We start from the raw sequence: 23600 nt of genomic DNA on the forward strand, positions 1-23600 counted from the left end.
TTATTTTAAAGATAAAAATAGATTCAAAGTCCAACTGTAAAAAAAGCTTTAATTATTTTTAAAAAATGATGCGTGACATATTTTGAATGAAAGTATCACCGGCTGACGTGGTGTTACGGTATCATTATATAATTTCTCGTTTTTGTAATGTGGCAGAGTGAGGAACCTGTTCCCCAATGACGGCGGAGATGGGGAATCCCCAATTTGAATATTACGTATGGAGATAGGAATGGCTTACATACCCATCTCTATTCGCAGCATTGCCATCCCTAGTTGACAGTGCCCAATTGCTTGATGACCATTAAAATAAATATAAGAAAAGCTACATTTGAACTGAAAGTTGGAATTGCAACTTCATGACCATGAAAGCTACACAGCTTGAAGGGCATCTTCCTTGTCCATAAACCCAGTTAATCATTAGTTAGGAGTATGAAGTCTGAGTATGTAACCACCCATTGCTTGGGGTAGGAATCATTACAGTAGCCACATCATCTCTCCTTATAAGTGACACAGCATTAGCATGAATTATAAAGACCTACACTTTTTTTAGTGAAAAGAAACCAGCTATGGCATTTCAAAGATCTACAGCATGGGTAGGCTTCAGCATATTGAACCAAAAGGAGAAGGACATGGAGGCACAGATACATCAACCACTCCTTCAAGCATCTGTGTAACCTTCTTCATGGTGGGTCTTAAAGATGGATCCTCTTGTATGCACCAAATTGCCACCTTGACTAGCCTCTCCAGCCTTTTCATGTCATTTCTTGCCTCCTCATCATCTTCTATCAGCCTGTTTAATGTTTTTTCCTTATAGCAGTCATAAACCCAATCAGTTAGTATCACTTCTTCATTTTCCCTTTCCATTTCAAGGCTCCTCCTGCAACAGATAATCTCCAATAACATCACCCCATAACTATAAACATCAACCTTTGCAGTAATTGGAACATTCCTGAACCATTCTGGTGCAACATATCCTCTGGTCCCTCTAATGACAGTATGCGTCAGAGTTTGATCGCTTAGCAGAAGCTTTGCCAATCCGAAGTCCGAAATCCTTGCTGTGAATGAATCATCTAGAAGTATGTTTTGGGGCTTGATATCACAGTGGATGATCTGTGTGCTACACTCCTCATGCAGGTACATGATCCCTCTTGCAATACCGAAAGCAATTTGGATTCGTTTGTTCCAGTCGGGCCTTGAAATCCCAAAGAGAAAGCTAGCCAGTGTTCCATTGCTCATAAACTCATAGACCAAAAGTTTGTTTGCCCCTTCATCACAGAACCCTAGCAATCTGACCAAGTTCTTGTGATGGGTCCTGGCTATTGCACTCACCTCTGCTTTGAACTCCTTCTCGCCTTCTTGTGCCACCTTGTCCAACTTCTTTATTGCAACATAGTTCGTTGAACTGAGGGATGATATGATTCCTTTATACACAGTGCCAAAAGCACCTCTTCCAAGTTCTTCCCTAAACCCATCTGTGGCTTCTTTGAGGTCTTTATACCTAAAAGAACGTAGATTTGCTTCCATAATACTTGATGTGCTAGTAGTAACATTATTTCTTTTCTGGTATGTGTATAAGAAAACCAAAGAAATTGCTAGAACAAAAAAGAAGTTAAGAAACACAGAGCTACCTAGAAGAAGTGCTCCTACTAAGATGAGAGTTTTCCGATCTTTTCTTCCTGTGTTTGATTGTGGAGAAAGTGGATCATCTAAATTTGGTAATTTGATCAGAGCCTTCCCGTACGGATTCCAGTCCTGCCTTCCATTTGAGAGTGGCAGTTTCTTTTTGTGGCATTTCCCATCTTTGATAACTGCCACCATACAATAACAATCATAGAGGCAAGATCTGCTGCAGTCATCTTCACTCATTGGCTGCATCTCAAAGTTTGAAGAAGTTGGCCAAAAAGTATTAGATAGCTCATGCATAACATATAAATCCTCTGGCTTTGAATTTCCTTGCTCGTCACAACTTTGTATTCTGTTTTGTTTACATCCACTCAACTTGTTATTTGGATCTAAAGAAGAAAAACCAGGAAGGCATTCACAAATTGGCCTTCTGTTCGCGTCGAGTCTGCAGTAGCTATTGTAGCCACATGGTCCACTGCCCAAATCACCATTTGCTTCAAAGCAAATGTTATCTGGGATAGACCAGACAGGCGACCAGGATGTCCAGCTCCCGTTTTTGGGGTTCTTTGGGTGAGCATATTGGGTGAAAAGACCATCCGAATCGAGTGTCGCTCTGTAGTAGTAATCTCTTATTGGTAATAGTGTTTTGTTTATGAGCTTGTCTATATCTCTATTCCTCCTGATAACATTGAGGTAACCTGACTCATTAAAGCTTAGCTGATAACCAGAATTCATTTCATCAACAGCATCAAAAGTATTGCTTTGGTAGTAGGGGTCGTAGGCAAACGCTGTAGGCAAGGCGATAGGATATAGCACAAGCCTTCCATCTGATTTAAGTTGGAGTTGAAAGCTCCCCTGTGAGTAGTTGTTTGCTGTTTGTCTAGAATTCAGCTTTTCGCCAATTTCCAGCACTTGGGTTGGCAAAACGGTGTCTTTGAGATCTTTGAAGCTCTGCCATAAGTAGTCAGCATTGTTGTTTGCAAGCACAAAGTTACCGGTGTCGAGCATGGCAGCATAGGCAACCCTTCCACTAAGAACAGATTGAGGCTTCCAAATTTCTTGGCTTTGAGGGCCAGTGAGTGTTAGGCCATCAATGGTGAACTCAAGTTTGGATCCTTCAGGTGCTGGATTGTCTCCATTTGCATACCAAACTATAGTTTTATCTGGTATTTTATAATACCATATGGCAAGCAAGAAGAGATCTTGATCAGTAACGCGGCGAAATCCGAAGGCAAATGTCCCAGAAGGCGATTGCCATGGAGATGAGTCCTGGGATGCAGTAAGGGACCACCCCAAGCTAATATTTCCAGTTTGTGCTACAGAAAGTGGTTCAACTACAAGGAAAAGGCCAAGTAAATGAAGAAGAAGAGATAAAGCCATTGCCATGAAATTTGATGAGCACAGAAAGTTTAAGGAACTTCAACAAAGAAAATTCTTGGCCAAACAGAACAATTACTAACTAATTTATGTGATGAAAAACGCGTGTCAGAATTTCCTTTGGATGAGTGGAAATTGGAAAGGGGAAGCTAAATGGCTGTGCATATTGACTTTCAAACATTTGACTCTGAATGATCACAATATTTGTTACTTACAAATTGCAATGAAGTTTCGACCAAAAACAAAACAAATTGCAATGAAGCTTGACCTTGACCTTGACCCGTCTCCGATGGGATGCACTTTTATGACGACACGCGTAATTTGAATTTGAATCTTACATTAATAATAATAATAATCATGTAGAAAGCCAAGATTCAAAGGGACACTGACTAGACCTGTTTTCTTTGCAAAGAGCCAAAACATCGGACTTTTTATTTACGAAAACCAAGTTCTACGCCAACTTCTAGTCCTTTTTTCTCATAGCATGTATTAATTTCCTTACACTTAAAACAATATCATTAATATATCAGATAAATTACTTTTTATTTTTCAAATTCACTTTTATTAAATGTATTGGCTTTTTTGTTTCCTTCATTTATCCTTATTTTTTTTTATAACTATTTTACAACCTTGTTGAAAAATTAAATAAGAAAAAACGTCAGGTTTTTTTGAAAAAAAAATGAACTTTATAAACACACCAAAGCTCATTCACAACATAACAAAGAGGCTTTCAACTTCTTATAAATTACAAAACTGCCATCAATTTCTTAAAACAAACCCAACCTCCAAATCTCATAAAAAAAACCCAAAATACTCAATAAGCATAGAGAGAACGTTTGTTTTTTAAACACAAAAGAATTTAGACCACTATTGCTTGATACTTAACCATGCTTGAAGGATGATTCTTTTGCCCTAAAACAATCAAACTTGTCTAAGGCGGAAGCTGCACATGTAATGTTTACATAGACATTGTCAATGACCAATTGAAATAAAGAGAAAATAGGAGAAAGACATTTTTTAAAATTTTTTTAAAAAAATTGACGTTTTTTATTTATTTAATTTTTTAACAAGGTTGTTGTAAAAAATATTATAAACAGACTAGCTTGTTGTAAATTAAAACAGAAAAGTTAATACATTTAACAAGGGTAAACTTAGAAAACAAAAATTATATTGTGTGATACATTGATGACATTGTTTTAAGTATAAGAAAAGTTACAAGCCATGAGAAAAATAGAGAATGTCCAAGATAAAAGGTTTGAGAGGATTGCTAGCATTCACCAAAGTATTCACCTCATCAGCTGCCACAGGTGCATTGGTTGCGTCAAAACAGTCTCTGTGCCATCTTCAACTACGAACAGGTACTCTCTTTTTTTTTTTTTTTTTTTTTTGGGGTCATATTTCGAACAGGTACTCAATGTGAACAATCACCTGGTGTATTAGACCGACTTGTAAAGCAAGAGTGCTCATAATTTTTTTATTTATTTTTTATATTTTTTATACAAGCAATATTCTATATTAAACTAATCTAAATTACAAAGAAAGGGATACAAACTCGAGCACTTCCACCCCTATGGGCAAGGGTAAGGCAAGGGTAGGACAAGGGCTGTCAGTATTCACATAAATAGTAGCAGCCCTCGCAATTTTGTTTCCATCCATATGGGCTAGGGCAAGAGCAATTACTATTCACATGAGATATGAGGAGATGAATTTATATAGAGTTTTTGGTATGAGAAGTAAGAATATGGCAAGGTAATTATAAATAATAATAAAAACAGTACATTAATCTTAGAGCAGAAATTACCTAGTAGGAGTAAAAGGCAAATATTACTTGGAGCATGGTGCGCAAATTTATGTATCATTAATCAGTGGACAAACCCAATTGGCCAAATAGGGCAATTCAGAAAACATTGGTTAACAGAGAGCAGAAAAGCAAGAAGGAAGAAGAATTCATTAAAGAAAATTACTAGGAAGCCTTGTCGGAATGTGTACACACAGAGAACATTATGCAAGGAGCACAGTACTATAATATAAAATTATCAAGTTTTCTTTTCAAGAAGCAACAAACTTTATTAAAGAATTGATTACTTCATGTCAACTATTGGTAGCCTTATAAATTAAGTGAGAAGTCATTTTACATCCAATATCCAATAGACAATTTATGATCCAGAAAAGAATCTGACTTTACGTAAAAGTCATAAGCGGTCAAGAAATGACAATTCAGCTTTCAAAAGAGCATCTTACCACTCAAATAAGCTTCTGTATTTATAGCTTTACTACACGTAATATGTAGAAAATATGTAATGAAAATGACATGTGGGCAAGAAAATTTCAAATCCCAGGTACAACGCATCAAACATACCTCTGATAGATTAACCCACTCCCAAGTTTCATTTGCAGAATTAATATCGTAGAATAGGGCATGTCGTCCCTAACAAAACAAAACAAGGGAAAAAAGAACTAATGTCAGGTACAAGACTTAACATAGCTTTACTGCAAAAATGAACTCCTGTAACACTCATAAGACCAACAGATACCTCAGCTTGATTGTAGTCCGTTATAACAGCTTCATAAAAGTTGTTGTCATTGGGCCACCTAGTCCTTACTTTCCTGCCATTCAAGGGATCATATGTCGTTCCTTCAGCAGGTTCATTGACAATGGCACCAGAAGAGACTCTATTCGAAACTTGACCTCTTCCTGTCGGACCTGAGGAAGGGAACTGCTTCATTGAAGAAGCACCTGGTAAAATTTGACCTGTGAACAGAATGAGACAAAAGGGAAGCAAACAAAGAAATCAATAACCTGCAAGCTTTTCTGTGTGTTTTACTTTATAATGATAATCCTCAACTCACAGGTTTTTGTTTCTTTCCCTTGGCTCCTGGGGCTGGGTCTGGGGCTGGGACAGACCCTCGTTTAAGAGTAGATGAAGATGGCTGGTGGGATGCGGTAGCCTGTGGATGAAATGGAGGCAATGGCCCAACAAAGGATTGTGAATGTACTGACTGGGTCATCTTCTGTTTCTTGCGAGATGCAGAGATAGTAGGACTGGGTATTGGATCATGAGCTGCTTGTACAGTACTGAGCATGCTGAGTTGAGCCCCCCCAGCCTGTCTCCACTCCCTGATGGCATCACCCAACACAGTACCCATTAAAAGAAAAAAGAAGCCAAGTAACAAAATCTACTGAATAGGTCTCGTCTCTCAATTAAAGAACAAAGCTTGTATCTTGTTTCTTAAATCTATCAGACCTTATCGTCCGTATGACATCATCTGCATTAACCCAAACTAGAAGTTCTCTATGCTCCTCGTTCGATAGCCTCAACTCCTTTCTAAGTTCTGTTATCAGACTTTCCTTTTCCTGAAGAAAATACATTTCATGTAGCAATCATTTAAACCTGATCAAACAAATTAAAGATATTAGATCCACAAAGAAAAATGATATAAGTACCCACCCAAGTAATGAGATCAGCTTGAGCTTTAAAGGCTCTTAGAACTGAACTGTATGCTTCTTGCTCCAGCTTCTTGCTCCAGCTGGTGAATTTGTGCTTCCATGTCAGTATCACCATACATCCTAGGATAAGGGACGGAACCCACAGCAGATCTTCCATTTCCTGCAACACGACCCCCTCTGGGAATTCTATTTTAGTGTGATGGAGGAAGATCGTCATCAGTTCCTGCAATTTTATTTTATTTTTGATTCAGAACAGATGCAACATAAATCAATAATGAGAATGAAATGAGGTCTGCAGTTTAGCCAGAATTCGCAGAAATTTGAAACAATAAAATTAAAAAATAATATCTTGCAGGTCGCCTATGCATGACAAGCCAAAGATCGGATTATTCGACACATGGACAGAGTCCTAAAAGTTTCTACTTAAAAGGTCCTTTTTTTTTTTTTTTTGGACACAACCCTATTTAATAGGCCATTAGGCACAAATGTATAGGAAATAGTGAAACTGAAAATAAAACTTCTCAAATCCTTAATTTCTGGAAGAGGTGCAAACCTAAGAACTAACCAAGTTGGCAACTAAAGCAATTCACTTCTACACAGCAAGCTCAAAGGGATGAGTACCTTCACTAATAGTTTCTTAATTGCAAATGAAGAACACGTTCAAAGAACTCATCTTTAGAGAACAACTCCAAAACCAATTAGGTCCTTGAGATATATCCAAAAACCTTTCTGTAACTAAGGTTTTTTTTTTCTTTCTCATAAGATATTGTAACTAAGGTATGGCATAGAATAATGTCCTAACAAAAGTGGCTTTTGTTTAGTAACTGAAACTAAACATATATGAACTTCAAGCAAACATATGCACTGATGCCTAAGAACACTGAAAAAAAAAGTTCAAAGGTGCACAGAATAAAAAACTAAAATCCATAATACAGGTGCTCTCATTAGGGAGTCAAGAGCTTCCACTGTGAATGTTTAAACCACAACATGTATATTTGCGTGAGGTGATATTAGTTCCATATAAAGATATAACCATGCCTAAAAGGATGATATATATATTTTTTTTCTTATTAACTAAATATCATGCTTAAATTTGAACTCTCAAGAACTAGGTTCGATCATTTGTATTCAATTATTAATTCAATTTCTTCAGAAATTTTGGAAATAACATTTCTTAATTTCTATCACAACTTGTCCCAATAAAAGAATTATATCACAACTAGCTCTTTTTTCTAATAATAAATAAATAAAAATCGTTTTTCTTCTCCTTTGTTTTTCATTTTCGATTCTTTATAAGAAAATAAATTTTTCTTTCGCATTCTACTTGGTATGAACTTATCTGAAGCATTCAAAAAGATCATGGATCCCAAATAAAAACTTACTCGAGGAACCCAAGTGTCAAAAACCAAGAATAACTAACTTGAAGAAAACAATATCAAATAACGAAGTAAATTTGAGGTGCCATATATACAATCTTTGCTGCCAAATCTCCCAAGTTAAATGCCCAAACTCAAATACTATAAAGCAACAACTTGCTACCAGTTCATCAAAGAAGCCTCATGCTCTGTGACAAAGCATAGTCAAAGTGAAAGTGAATATATATTGCTAAACACCATAATTACAGTGGAAAACCCTAATTCGTTCACTGCAAGTGCAACCAACCCCAAAACCCCCAATTACTGTTCTGAATGGCATACATAGATTTTTTGTCCGGAATAAGAGAAAAGCATAACCCTAACCCAAACTCAGCAAAGAAATCACTTCAAAAACCTAATCACCGAAGAAAAGAAGAAATCTTTCAAAGTAAGCTCACCGCTGCTATCGTAGGGCTCGTAGTCCATGGGCAGTTGATACCCTCAATCAAAACCAAAACCAACAAAACCGAACACTTTCTACCCTAAACACACTTGCCACCGAATTCGAATATGCTCTTGGAGACTTCTTCAAGTTCCGACAGGGCAAGATACCGCAACAAACGTCGTCGTAAAGAGTGTACCTTTTGTGTTCTACACGAAACGAAAGTTGTGGAGAAGAGGTTTTGGAGAGTGGAGCGAGTGAAATTAGCGGCAGTCGGAGGAGAAATCACTTCCACTGGAGAACCCACACACAGAGTCTTCTCAGTATTGTAATAGGCTGCGACTTTCTTTCACTACCTGCTCCTCTCTTTTTCTTTTTTTTTTGGGGAAGATTTTTGTGTTTCTCGTAAATTTTTTTTTTCCGTCAACAATTTTCTTTTCTCAAGTAAATTAACAAAGATTTTTGTGTTTCTCGTTAATATTGTTATCTTTTTTTGGCCAAAATTTCGTTAATTATTTTAATTTCCAAGGTTGTTCTACTCGTTTTTATTTTTAGTGAAATAAAATTATGTTTCGAAATTTCAATTGTTTTATGTTAAAATAGTCGTAAAAATAAATTACAAAGGTTTATAAATAATAAGGACCCATTAAAGATGGCCTTCTGAGTAGTTTTTTTTTTCCCCTCTTTCTTCATACTTTAACGGGGAAGGGAATAGTTAACAATAGGAATGCCAATTCTTCCCACGGGTTAGGATTTTTGCTGGACTTCGATTCTAATGGGTCAGATATAAAGGATATAAATCAAGTTTGAGGAGTGGGAAATTTCAGGTAAAGTGTTTGGGGCAAGTTCAACTCCAACCCCAACCTACATCTTTTAGAATACAATATGCATATTATTTATTTTTCATATGAATATATTGCTAGGTGGCTTCTCCGTGTATCTCACAACTCCTACCAGAATATATATTCCACATATTATATATTGAATGAAATAATACATAAAATGTGTAAGTCTAAAACAAAGCTTTTATATATATATATATATATATATTTTTTTAAAAACCCTAGTATAATAGTTTATAACTTATTTTTTTATCATTCAAAACTATTATTGTTATTGGTGTTTTTGTAGAGAGATGGACGGAGGAAGAAAAAGAGGGCGCGTCAGCCAAGGGAGCCAAGGTTGGGGCGGGCGGTGGTTCTTCTGTCTTTTGGATGGTCTTATTTTCTCAATTTTATTTTAAAGATAAAAGTAAATTTAAAGTCCGGCTATAAAAAAAAGCTTTAATTATTTAAAAAAAATAATACGTGGCATATTTTGAATAGAAGTATCACCAGTTTATGTGATATGTTACAATTGTATAATTTCTTGTTTTTGTGATAGGGAAACCTGTTCCCTAACGAAGACGGAGATGGAGAATCCCCAAGTTGAATCTTACATATGGAAATAGGGATGGGGAAAAAACCTTAACGGAATGGTGATTGAAATGGCATACATACCCATCTCCGATTCGCGGCATTGCCATCCTTAGTCGACAGTGCCCAATTGCTTGATGACCATTAAAACAAACATAAGAAAAGCTACATTTGAACTGAAAGTTGGAATTGCAACTTCATGACCATGAAAGCTACACAGCTTGAAGGGCAGGACACCTTCCTTGTCCATAAACCCAGTTAATCCTTAGGAGTATGAAGTCTGAGTATGTAACTGCCCATTGCTTTGGCTATTAATCATTACAGTGTCCACATCATCTCTCCTTATAAGTGACACAACATTATAGCATGAATTATAAAGACCTACACTTTTTTTAGTGAAAAGAAAACAGCTATGGCATTTCAAAGATCTATAGCGTGGGTAGGCTTCAGCATATTGAACCAAAAGGAGAAGGACATGGAGGCACAGATACATCAACCACTCCTTCAAGCATCTGTGTAACCTTCTTCATGGTGGGTCTTAAAGATGGATCCTCTTGTATGCACCAAATTCCTACCTTGACTAGCCTCTCCAGCCTTTTCATGTCATTTATTGCCTCCTCATCATCCTCTATCAGCTTGTTTAATGTTTTTACCTTATAGCAGTCATAAACCCAATCAGTTAGTATCACTTCTTCTTCATTTTCCCTTTCCATTTCAAGGCTCCTCCTGCAACAGATAATCTCCAATAACATCACCCCATAACTATAAACATCAACCTTTGCAGTAATTGGAACATTCCTGAACCATTCTGGTGCAACATATCCTCTGGTCCCTCTAATGACGGCATGCGTCAGAGTTTGATCGCTTAGCAGAAGCTTTGCCAATCCGAAGTCCGAAATCCTTGCTGTGAATGAATCATCTAGAAGTATGTTTTGGGGCTTGATATCACAGTGGATGATCTGTGTGCTACACTCCTCATGCAGGTACATGATCCCTCTTGCAATACCGAATGCAATTTGGATTCGTTTGTTCCAATCGGGCCTTGAAATCCCAAAGAGAAAGCTAGCCGGTGTTCCATTGCTCATAAACTCATAGACCAAAAGTTTGTTTGCCCCTTCATCACAGAACCCTAGCAATCTGACCAAGTTCTTGTGATGGGTCCTGGCTATTGCACTCACCTCTGCTTTGAACTCCTACTCGCCTTCTTGTGCCACCTTGTCCAACTTCTTAATTGCGACATAGTTCGTTGAACTGAGGGATGATATGATTCCTTTGTACACAGTGCCAAAAGCACCTCTTCCAAGTTCTTCCCTAAACTCATCTGTGGCTTCTTCGAGGTCTTTATACCTAAACGAACATAGATTTGCTTCCATAATACTTGATGTGCTAGTAGCAACATTATGTCTTTTCTGGTATGTGTATAAGAAAACCAAAGAAATTGCTGCAACAAAAAAGAAGTTAAGAAACACAGAGCTACCTAGAAGAAGTGCTCCTACTAAGATGAGAGTTTTCCGATCTTTTCTTCCTGTGTTTGATTGTGGAGAAAGTGGATCATCTAAAGAAGCATCAGATTTTGGTAATTTGATCAGAGCCTTCCCGTACGAATTCCAGTCCTGCCTTCCATGTGAGAGTGGCAGTTTCTTCTTCCAGCAGCTCCCCTCTTTGATAACAGCCACCATACAATAACAATCATTGAGGCAAGATCTGCTGCAGTCATCTTCATTCATTGGCTGCAATTGCTCAAAGTTTGAAGAAGTTGGCCAAAAAGTATTAGATAGCTCATGCATAACATATAAATCCTCTGGCTTTGAATTTCCTTGATCGTCACAACTTTGTATTCTGTTTCTCAACTTGTTATTTGGATCTAAAGAAGAAAAGCCTGGAAGGCATTCACAAATTGGCCTTGTGTTCGCATCGAGTCTGCAGTAGCTATTGTAGCCACATGGTCCACTGCCCAAATCACCATTTGCTTCAAAGCAAATGTTTTCTGGGATAGACCAGACAGGCAACCAGGATGTCCAGCTCCCGTTTTTGGGGGACTTTGGGTGAGCATATTGGGTGAAAAGACCATCCGAATCAAGTGTTGCTCTGTAGTAGTAATCTCTTATTGGTAATAGTGTTTTGTTTATGAGCTTGTCTATATCTCCATTCCTCCTGACAACATTGAGGTAACCTAACTCATTAAAGCTTAGCTGATAACCATAATTCATTTCATTAACAACATCAGAAGTATTGCTTTGGTAGTAGGGCTGGTAGGCAAACTCTGTAGGCAAGGCGATAGGATATAGCACAAGCCTTCCATCTGATTTTAGTTGGAGTTGAAACCTCCCCTGTGAGTAGCTGTTTGCTGTTTGTCTAGAATTCAGCTTGTCGCCAATTTCCAGCACTTGGGTTGGCAAAACGGTGTCTTTGAGATCTTTGAAGCTCTGCCATAAGTAGTCACCATTGGTGTTTGCAAGCACAAAGTTGCCGGTGTCGAGCATGGCGGCATAGGCAACCCTTCCACTAAGAACAGACAGAGGCTTCCATATTTCTTGGCTTCGAGGGCCAGTGAGTGTGAGTTGGCCATCAGTGGTGAGCTCAAGTTTGGATCCTTTTGGGGCTGGATTGTCTCCATTTGCATACCAAACTATAGTTTTATCTGGTATTTTATCATACCATATGGCAAGCAAGAAGAGATCTTGATCAGCAATGCGGCGAAATCCGAAGGCAAATGTCCCAGAAGGCGATTGCCATGCAGATGAGCTCCGGGATGTAGTAAGGGACGACCCCAAGCTAATATTTGCAGTTTGAGCTGCTACAGAAAGTGGTTCAAGTACAAGGAAAAAGCCAAGCAAGTGAAGAAGAAGACATAAAGCCATTGCCAAACAATTTGATGAGCACGGAAGTTTTAAGGAACCAGAGGGCAGCCTATATAGCAACTTCAACAAAGAAAATTCTTGGCCAAACAGAACAGTTACTAACTAATTTATGTAATTACAAACATGTGTTAGAATTTTCTTCGGATGAGTGGAAATTGGAAAGGGAAAGCTAAATGGCTCCATATTGAACTTGATTTCGTTTTTGTGTGTTGTTTGTCTCCAAATGTTGATCTGTGATGCGTGGATTGCAAGACTTTTTAACATTTGACTCTGAATGAAGCTTGAGCTTGACCCGGCTCCGGTGGTATGCACTTTTATGACGACACGCGTAAAGGGTCTAGCTAATTGATTGCTAATCAACATTTTCACCTTGAATTTGAATCTTACATTAATAATTGTGTAGAAAGCCAAGATTGAAAGGCACACTGACTGGACCTGTTTTCTTTGCAAAGAGTCAAAACATTGGACTTTCGCTTTACGAAAATCAAGTTCTACGCCAACTTTCCATAAAATATGCACCTGATCAGCTGCCACAGGTGCATTGGTTGCGTCAAGACAGTCTCTGTGTCATCTTCAATTTCGAACAATCACCTGGTGTATTAGACCGACTTGTGAAGTCGTGCTCAGTGTTTTTTTTTTGTTTTCACACAAGCTATATTCTATTTTAAACTAATCTAAACTACGAAAAAAGAGATATAAACTCAGGCACAGAGTAGGGAAGTCTTGGGTTTTAATCTTTAAGGCGATTAATCATTTTCTAAAGTTGGGTTGGAATTGTACGTTGCTGTCTTGGGTTCTAATTAGAGCACTTCCACCCCCATGAGCAAGGGCAAGGCAATAGTAAGACTAGGGTTGTCATTATTTATGTGAATAGTGCAGCCCTTGCAATTTTATTTCCACCCATTTCACATTAGATATGAGGAGATGAACTTGTATAGAGTTTTTGGTGTGGAAAGTAAAGAATATAGCTAGGTATTTATAAAAATAAAATAAAAAATTTGAAATTTGAAATTTGAAATTTTTGGTTTTTGGTTTTTTTTTTTCAATTTTTGTTGTCATTTTGCTCAGGCAGCAGCTCGAATTGAACTTGCTCGTGGGCTTGCCCAGGTTGTTGGGGCCCATTCTTTGCCTGGTGAAATTATCTGTAGGATGACTAAAAATGCATGTGGTGGGGTGGGGGGGTGGGGGTTGAATAGGATAATTCGAGATTATTAAAAAATAAATAAAAATAGACTTTTGAAGCAAGATTGATATAACTTATCAATCTTGAAATGTGCAGAGCTTAAAGTAAAAGAACACACATATATTTATTCTACGTGGTAAAACTCCACCTCTGAGGCAAAATCCACGGGACTCCTTAGTCCAAAACAAATCCGTTATATAATGAAGATTACAAGAAGTACTCACACACTTATCCTAGATGCAATCTAGATAAAGTTTACCGACTTCTTTGTAGCTCAACTTCTGTCATGGGATTATCTTCGACACTTCTTATGTTGAACGCAATAGTGGTCGCGATTGCTTCAAGCTCGCTGGAGGATAAACGCCACAACAATCTTGGTGCCCTCAGCTGTATGAGTCACCGACATGCATATGAATAATGAAAGGATTTTATAAATCACCAAGCAAACAAGGAACACTTGATGACTTATGGATAGATCATTTAAGATCATCAAATAATTTCAAACAGTTACAGGATTGATACGATTTAACAATCCTTGCACAAGCTGGACAGATTTATAGAAACATAAAGTAATATAAATATCATAAAACATGGATGAGGCTTTGGCATGCAATAGACACTGAATCAATCTAGAGCACAGATACCCAAAGACTGTCTATTAGCTAATTATTTTTCAGTAGAGATAAATGTTGTATTTTATAATTGACACAAATAAATGTGTTAATTAACCAATTAAAAATACCTGCAAGTGTACGAATCTATTGAGGTATAGATTTTGTAAGTATGGGTCGATCCCACGAGGAATTGTCAGCTAGTACAAGTTCTAAATTGAGTATGTAAAGAACACTTATTTAACACAACACAATGAATAGTAACTACAAGTTTTTGGCAGATTCGTTTTCTCAGTTTTTCAGTTTCGATCTCTGTCCAGTGTTTAACCCATAACTTTCCAACCATTTGTCCAAATTTCAAGTTATTTATACGGTTGGATTCAGCACAGAAAAACAAAGAACTCAACATGGCCCAAATGCCAAAAAGGAATACTAAAATAAACAAAATTCAGTAAATAAAACACACAACGTTTCAACATAAAAAAACACGTTTCGACCTTTGTCCAGTTTTTGGCCTATAACTTTCCAACTCTTTGTCCAAATTTTATTTTCTTTATATGGTTGGATTCAGTACAGAAAAAAAAAAGAGGTCAGCATGGACCAAAATTCAAAAACAGTTACAGAAATAAACATAATTTAATTAAGAAAACACACAACATTCCAAATAACACAAACATACAACACATTTTGTTTGGGGGTGTTTGATTTGGTTCAAGTGATCTAATTCTAATGCTTGGAAGTAATCTAACTCTAATTTTAACAAAAATGAGATGAGATGAAAATCAAAATGCGAAAATAATATGTAACAAACACTAGGGTTTCGGAATCCACCCTAAAAAATCCTACTTATGTTCATGGACACTCAAGTGATGAACTCTAAATATGTTGATGAAGATGTTTGCAATCAAGACCGGGACTAGTGGCTCAAGATGCATTGATTCTCTCTAATATATGTATAGTGCAGGGCTAGTGCTACAATACTTTTGCCTTCCCTATAATCAATCTAGGTGTGCTTAGTACTTCGAATTGATTACAAGAAAAACCCATTAAGTTCAAAGAGAATATGAACATCACAAGAACCCTAATAGCATGATGTTTACATTAGGCATTCAAGAAACCAATTCACATGGATGATTCTTACTTCATCCATTTGTTTCTTAGGAAAACATGAGGAAACACATAATCCCAACAACCTCAAGAAGCATGCTTTCGAAGGTGATCAATAAAAAAAAAAACATACATCAAGGATAGATTTTTTTAGTGAATGGGAATTCATCAACAATTCTAGAAATTCAAACACTTAAGCATCAAAACAATAGAGTATTCATGTTTTGGTCTTCAATCTAAGCCCTAGCTATGGAGTTTAGTTCCTCATACTTATTTCAAACACAAATTCAAAACAAAACTAGAAAAAGTTTATAGATTTTGTGAAAGTGGTGGAAGCTCAAGGTCTTCAATGGTGGAAATCTTCTTCACTTCTTGCTTGGTTGCCCTTGTCTTCCTCCTCTAGCTCTCCTAAATCTCTGCAAAATTGGAATTATGATTCAAGAATGGCTGATGCACATTCATTCCCCTTTGCCCATCCTTCTCTCTCCTCCTTTCCAAGTTTTGCTAAAGTTGCTAAAGTCCTTGTCTCCTTGTCTTATTGTCTCCTCCTCATGATGAAGTTTTGTTTTTCAATATATTCCAATTGAATCATAAAATTCCAGTTCAATAAGGTAATTTATTGTTACCAAATGGCATGGTAACAAGTAGAAATAAGGTAACACCAAGTGAAGGTAAAACTGGCCCAAAACAGATTTCCAGAGCTAGAATCAATTGTTGGATCAGTTGGATAGGCTAAACTTATCCAATGAAGCTCAAATTCGGATATGTTGTAGTCAACATCCATTGGAACAAGTTTCATGAAGATCTTCACCTCATCGAGCAACGGAGCATGCTGATACAAGGCCAAGAAGTTGACCTACGAAAATGAACAAAAACAGAATTTATAACCAATAATGCACTTTTAGCTCATTTTCATTCTAACTAAGGTAAAACCTATGAAAACACCAAAAGGAAGTAAAAAGCTATAAAATGTCAAGAACTAACTCAAAATATTGGGTGAATAACATGATAAATCATGTATAAAAATGAACCCAACAATAAATTCAAGTGAAAGCACATTATCTTCAACTAATTCACGAATAAAATGGTGATGAATATCAATGTGTTTTGTGCGAGAGTGTTGAACTGAATTCTTAGAGATATTAATTGCACTCATGTTATCACAAAACGGTAACATTTTACCTTATCGAATGCCATAGTCATTGAGCATTTGTTTCATCCATAACAACTGTGTGCAACAGCCTTCAACAATTATGTATTTGGCTTCAGCAGTGGAAAGAGAGACGCAATTTTGCTTCTTCCTAAACCAGGAGACAAGGTTGTAGCCTATGTAAAAGCATCCCGCAATTGTGCTTTTCCTATCATCAATGTTTCCCGCCCAATCCGCATCGGAATAACCTGCAAGTTCAACATTTGAGTCAAAGGAGTAGTATACACCAAAGTTTGTATTACCACTTGCATAGCGAAGAATTCTGTTCACGGCAAGTAGATGTGATTCTCTGGGATCATATTGGAAACACTGAAAGTGATGTCTAGCCTTCTAGCAGTCAAATTTAACAAACTGCCAATCATGCTTCTGTATAAATTTTTGGTCTACACTTTTGCCATATGAATCTTTGGAAATCTTGGTGCTTGTGCTCATAAGATTTCGAATGGGTTCCAGACCAAATTTAGACACAAGGTTTTTGGCATACTTTGTTTGAGAGATGAACATTCCTCCATTGAATTGTTCGACCTGCAAATTAAGGAAAAATTTAGTTCACCAAACATACTTATCTCAAATTCGGTTTGCATTACCTCATGGAATTCTTTGACAAAAGTGTCAGAAGTAGATCCAAAAACAATGTCGTCCACATATACCTGTGCGACCATTAAATCCCATTTGGTTCTTTTGACGAAGAGGGTTTTATCAATGCTACCACAAGTGTACCCTTTTTGAAGAAGATGAGTGGACAGTCAGATCATACCATGCTCTTGGGGCTTATTTGAGGCCATAAATAGCCTTTTTCAAAAGATATACATGATTGGGATAGATATGATTGTGAAATCCTGTAGGTTGTTCCACATGTACTTTCTCCTATAAACACCATTTAGGAACGCACTCTTGACAACCATTTGATGTAGTTTGAACCGAAGATGCCATGCAATGGACAACAACAGCAAAACAGATTCTAAATGCGCGACTGGAGCAAAAGTCTCATCAAAATCCCAACCTTCAATTTGAGTATAACCTTGGGCAACAAGTCTAGCTTTGTTGCGCATAATTTGTCCTTTCTCATCTGTCTTGTTTTGAAAGATCCATTTGGTACCAATTACATTTGAGTCTTTGGGACGTGGAATAAGATACCACACATCATTTCTTTTGAATTGATTTAATTCCTCTTGCATAGCCAATATCCAGTCATTATCTGCAAGAGCATCTATCACACTTTTAGGTTCGACTAAGGATACATAACATAAATTGGTTACCTCACCACAGACTTATTGTTGAGTTCTTAATTTGTCGTCCCAATAATGTCATAAGGTGAGTGATCTTTCTAAACTTATTTAGCACCAGGTCTGCGTATCACATCATTTAAAGGTTGATTACAATCCTCTAAATCAATATTAGTAACATCAGCAAGTTCGTGAGTTTCCAAATCTGTATCTTCATGACTTATTCCAACCTGCAATACAGAGAAGTCATTTACAATCACATTAGCTGATTCCATCATTGTTTTAGTACGCATATTAAACACCCTACATGCTCGACTATTCATAGAATGAACAAGAAATATTTCAACATCACTTCTTGAATCAAATTTTCCAAGATACTCCCTGTCTTTGTAGATATAACATTTACTACCAAAAGTCCTTAAGTTCTTGACATTTGGTTTCTTCCCTTTCCAAATTCCATAGGGACTGCTCTTGGTATGTGGCTTGAAAAACACACAGTTAAATGTATAGCATGGAGTACTAATGGCTTCAGCTCAAAAATGATCTGCCAATTTGGCACTCTTCAACAAGACTCAAGCCATGTCAAGAAGGATTCTATTTTTCCTTTCACCTACCCCATTTTGTTGAGGAGTGATTAGAGCAGAAAAATCATGTTTTATTCCTTTTTCGAAACAAAAATAAGAGAATGCTTGATTTTCAAATTCAGTTCCGTGATCTGTCCTAATTCTTGTGATGCAAGAATTAGTTTCATGTTTTTCATTCATGATTAGCTTGTATAAGACATAAAAGGAATTAAAGGCTTCTATCTTATCGTGCAAAAAAATTACCCGAGTAAAACATGAGAAATCATCCACTAAGACAAGAATATATTTTTTCCCCCTAAGCTAGCAACCTGAATTCGACCAACTAAATCCATGTGCATTAGTTCCAAAGTTTTAGAAGTAGAGATCTAGTTTGTAGCTCTATGAGGGTTTTTGGTTTGCTTTCTCAGTTGGCATCCTTCACAAACAGCCTCATGTTTACCTGAAAGATTGGGCAATCCTATTACAGATTCACGTTTGGACAATTTAATTAAGTTTCGATAGTTCATGTGTCCCAAACGTCGATGCCATAAATCAAGATGGTCTTCACTTGTCCTAAAACAAACTCGAGAAACTTCATTAGTGAAAAAACAATAGCAATTGTCAGGTGATCTTTTTCCAATCATCACATTTGATCCGTCTTTATTATTGACAATGCATTGGGTTTTAGTAAAACTTACCTCACCTATTTCATCACAAAGTTTACTTACACAGGTGAGATTTGCTTGAAGATTTTTCAACCAATAAGACATTGTCCAAGCTAGGTGTACTAGTTGCCATAATCTTTCCTTTGCCAAAAATCTTGGATTTTCTTCCTTCTCCAAAAGTGACCATTCCACTCGCACATTATGTAGAGATTTCTGAAAAACATGATTTGTCATCGATCATGTGTCTTAAACACCCACTGTCAAAATACCAAGATTTTGATTTAGAGTCAGAAAGAGCAGTTAATGCCTGTTTGGCATTGATTATTTGGGCTAAAAAGTAATTTCTAATAAAGTTTTTGAAGTTTACCCCGTTTGGTAAAAGACGAGGTAATCACTTTTAGGAGAAAATAGTTGTCGATGACCGTGATTTTGGAAAGCAGCTTAAGGGCTGATTATATTTCAGCTTTCGCAGAAAGCAAAACATGGAACCAGTGGTGTTTAATGAATTCTAATGAAGTGCCTACAATATCCTTGTTAACTTTCATAATTTACATGATCTACCCTCATCTTCTTCCAAACCAACATGTTCCAACTATTCCTCATCTTCTTCCCATAGAGACTATCTCACAACATTTCAAAAACGAAAACCTTTCAGACCTTACTTTCTTAACTTCCTTAAATCCTCCAATAAAATTTTTGATAAAGCAACCCATTCCAACTCCTCCCATTTTCATTGGCAAAGCATTATTGCACACAACAAATTGAAATCCTTGAATAATTTGATAGAGCAATAGAGGGTTTTTCGTCCCTAAGCTTCAATTAGCCAAAGAGAGGCATAACTCTCTCTATCTTCCATGAAGTCAAAGCACTAGATAGAGAGTGGATTATTTTTGGATGCTATAGTCGGCTAGGGTGCGGCCATCCTGGAGCTTATGGTGAGCAAAGTTCAAGCTTCGCTGGTCTGGCAGAATACTCTCCTTGTATTGGATCTTGGCTTTGCATTGTAGACTAGTGTGTGGGAGCTTTTCAGGGTGTTGATTCTTAAGATCAAGGTGGGTCGGGGTGAGGCTGGGAGGGAGAGGGGTGTAGAGAAGGTTTTGTTTTACTTTTTTTTTTTTTTTAAAATTGTTATTGTATCTCTTAACAAAAATATTTAATAAAAGATTTGTATAATTGAAAGTGAGAATGTTTTGGGAAAAATAAAAGTGAGCTTGGTATAATATCACCAAAAACTTCAATACCAAAAATACTTTCAACTTTGTATCTTTTTTAGTCATTATACAAAGCTCACAGCACTTTCACACAAAAATTTACCAAACACACCAAACTGCTTTCTTTCACAGCTAATTTATCTTATAGCAAATCTGATAGTGATTATTTTCACAGCATAGCAATGCCAAACTGGCCCTAAGAGCAACAAAACATTTCACATCTAAGATTTCAGGAGCATTAGTTTGATATGCATCACTTGAAAGTGCCAGCAAGAAATTTTGATTTTCCTTTCTGCATACTAGATTTGAACTTCATAAAGATAAGGAATGAGAGAGTTTTGACAACCTGTTTTCTCTTTTACAAGAAATGCAATCCTGTGTTGATTTCTTACCTGTCCCTCCTTGGTGAATTTTTGACTTACTGAAATATGTTGGAGCAGTTTGCATTTTGGTCGGATGTGCCCAAGAGCTCCACAATAGTGACACGTGGGTATGATTCTCCAAGTTGTTTGAGAAGTTGGAGCACCGGTAGGAAGTGATGGTTTGACAAACTTTGTGACGGATACAGCGGGAGACTTGTTGATTGAATCAAAACCTAGGCCACGTTTGTCTCCATCTATTCGACCCATGCTAATCATTTTTTCAGCCTTTTATGCACCAATTGTTAAAGCAATTATCCTCTCCTTTAAACTTTTAAGCTCAATTTAAAGGGCTTAGTTGTCAGAGGTCAAAGAAACAATTAATTTATTTTGATCAATGCACTTTTTCTGTAATGTTTCCAATTTCTCATACATACCTTCACCTACTATTTGTGGTTCAGTAGCAGAGGATTGCGACGTCCTGACAGTCCAACCGTTTTCCAACTCAGCCTTGGCATTTTACTTAGAGAATTTGGTGCCTTCCATGTCTTCATCAACCATCATGATTCTCAATAAGTCCTTCATGAACTAATTTCTTTTACTAGGTTTACGATGTAGCCTAGCAATGAATACTCAAATTCTTTGATATTGTTAAGTTTATTTATCTATAAATGTTGAGTGCTTGTTATCGTTCTTAATGCTTTCAATTAATTGGACACTAATTGCATTATTGGTCCGGATAATCTTGTAAACCCTCATTTTATTATAATAAGGACCCAATTTACATCCTCATGGTCCGGAGTTGCAAATTCCTTGTAATGTGAATCTATATCCTTGTAAATGAGGATTTACAACATTATAGATTATGTGAACCCTAATGTTGTAATCCTTGTTCAAAAACTTGTAAATTGTTACACTCAAATCTTGTAACTTATAAGTTTTGGGATCCTCTTACAATGTTATGGTACTCTCATATCCAAACTATTGTAATACCGGTCCTTAGTCTTGTAAACCATCATGTTTACTATAACAAGGACCCTATTTTATATCCTTGAGTCCACACTTACTAATTCCTTGTAATGTTGATATATGTCCTTATAAAATGGGAATTTACATGGGAAGCTAGAGGATTGGTAACTTTCTTTTCCTTCATTACCCCATTTAGTATTTTATTATGTTACAATACATATATAAAAAATTTAGTATTTTAGTTGAAATTATACATAATATATGTAAATACTATCTTTATATTAGGAAGATGTGAATCAAAAAACTGAGAAGGATCATATGGGAAATTTTTGTTGGAAGATGCTATGAGTTATCTTTTGTTGTAAGACATTTGTTTAAAGTTATTTTTAGAATAAGCACGAATATATATATATATATATAATAACAATATGTCTTGAGAAGTAATTATAGTATGGCTTCAGAGTATGGTCATATAATATTTATTATAATATAAGAGTATATTTATTGATATTATGTCTTAAAAGTTGAACATCTTATCATTGATTGATATTAAACACGTAAACGAGTTATCTATGTAGTCATATTTTAGTTCCTTATAATAATTTATTAAGAAATAACAAATCAAAAAGAATAGTTTAGATGTTCAAAAATTGTTTTTGGTTACAAGGAAAAAAAACCAATTTCAGTTTGGCTAATTGGATTTATATAAAGTTACCCAAGTTTTATTGATTTTGGTTACAAGTTATATAAAGCAACCCCTAACTCATGAATCATGAAAAAATCTACAACTGTTGTGAAATAATTGAAATAATTGTAACAACATTATGGTGGTCCACCCTAATCCATAACACTGTAATCAGGGACGGACCCACGGTGAGGTCACTGGGGTCAAACGACCCTATGGAAGCCATGGAAATAGGGTTGGAGGTCCACTTGAGCTGGCTGTGTGACCCCTTGGATTGCGCTCCAAGTGTTTGATGTTTTGCCTGAGAGGAAGAGGGAGGAAGCATGCGCAAGAGGAAGAAGAAGCGCAATGCGCTTCTTTTTTAAAACACTGGGCAAAACGACCCAGGAAAATTTTTAAAATTAAAAACCCTTCCGTATCCCTCCATTCTCCAACATTAAACTGTTTGTTGTAAATATATGCATGTGGAGCCCACATGTTTTTCCTTTTCCCTGTACAATACCTGATGAGCACGTTTCCTCCCTTCTATAAAGGGAGGCCTCTGTTCATTAAAAAAAAAAAGGGAGGCCTTATCTTCATTGTAATGATTGATCAATATGAATAAAACTCCCTAACTAGGATTTCTCTCCCTTTCAATCCTCTCAATCTTTCAGTTTCTCAATCTCAATCTATTTAGTTTATAACACTGTTTTCTTTTTAATCTTTTTAACCTGTTTTGTTGTTAGAATCAACAAGTCAACTTTATTTCATTTATTATTATTTCTTCCTCTCAAATTCCAATGACTGGCTTAGAAATTAGAATCCATGAATGATGAACTTTACTTGTAATTTTATCTAAGGATGACCACAATATGGTATGTATTAGATTGATTTGTTGGATGAAGTTTTTGCTTATTTTTGTTGATTAGGCAGTTGTGGTTTTTTTCGTTTTTTGGTTAATTGGCATGGGTTTGGTTTGAAATTTTATGAATTGAAACACTCAAAAAATACATTAAAAAAATGACAAATTGAAATCATTCAAAGTATATTTTTCTAATAGAAGAATAAAATTTGGAAGAAAAAAAATAGATAAGAAAAATAACCCATTTTTAAAATTTCTTTCGAACATTTACACTATGACCCTACGGAGTTCGGATCCTGGGTCCGTCACTGACTGTAATACCCTAATTTACAAAGAAAATGACACATAGTACCAAGGTAAGAATGGACTTTGAGGAGTAAAATTATGTCATTATCCTTGTAAACACAACTGGAAATCTTGTAATATAAGAGAAAACTTGTAAACTTTCT

General features: G+C 36.3%; 2 protein-coding genes and 1 pseudogene across 2 annotated transcripts; all 3 read right to left on the reverse strand.

The window, feature by feature from the left end:
* Positions 1–251: 251 nt before the first annotated feature.
* On the reverse strand, positions 252–4397 carry LOC103330553 (G-type lectin S-receptor-like serine/threonine-protein kinase LECRK3). The gene has a single exon (XM_008233149.3). The coding sequence runs from the start codon at positions 3007–3009 to the stop codon at positions 601–603; it is 2409 nt and encodes an 802-aa protein (XP_008231371.2). The 5' UTR covers positions 3010–4397; the 3' UTR covers positions 252–600.
* Positions 4398–5572: 1175 nt separating this feature from the next.
* LOC103330507 (protein EMSY-LIKE 4-like) lies at positions 5573–8643 on the reverse strand. Its single transcript, XM_089051926.1, has 5 exons — positions 8262–8643; positions 6450–6671; positions 6246–6355; positions 5851–6118; positions 5573–5752 (listed from the first exon to the last, which is right to left on the reverse strand). The coding sequence occupies exons 2-5, from the start codon at positions 6663–6665 to the stop codon at positions 5723–5725; spliced, it is 624 nt and encodes a 207-aa protein (XP_088908052.1). The 5' UTR covers positions 6666–6671; positions 8262–8643; the 3' UTR covers positions 5573–5722.
* Positions 8644–9630: 987 nt separating this feature from the next.
* LOC103330554 (G-type lectin S-receptor-like serine/threonine-protein kinase LECRK4) lies at positions 9631–12970 on the reverse strand (annotated as a pseudogene).
* Between the last annotated feature and the right edge of the window lie 10630 nt (positions 12971–23600).

The sequence above is a fragment of the Prunus mume genome, linkage group LG5 (genome assembly GCF_029339155.1).
Source record: "Prunus mume cultivar Tortuosa linkage group LG5, ASM2933915v1, whole genome shotgun sequence".
Classification (NCBI taxonomy): Eukaryota; Viridiplantae; Streptophyta; class Magnoliopsida; order Rosales; family Rosaceae; genus Prunus; species Prunus mume.

Excerpts from the sequence above, each read along its gene's own strand:
- LOC103330553 (XM_008233149.3), bottom strand. The coding sequence starts at position 3,009 with ATGGCAATGGCTTTATCTCTTCTTCTTCATTTACTTGGCCTTTTCCTT.
- LOC103330507 (XM_089051926.1), bottom strand. The coding sequence starts at position 6,665 with ATGACGATCTTCCTCCATCACACTAAAATAGAATTCCCAGAGGGGGTC. Across the intron at positions 6,119-6,245 it reads GATGTCATACGGACGATAAG|GGAGTGGAGACAGGCTGGGG; the intron begins GTCTGATAGATT and ends TGATGCCATCAG. Across the intron at positions 5,753-5,850 it reads AGGGAAAGAAACAAAAACCT|GTCAAATTTTACCAGGTGCT; the intron begins GTGAGTTGAGGA and ends TTCTGTTCACAG.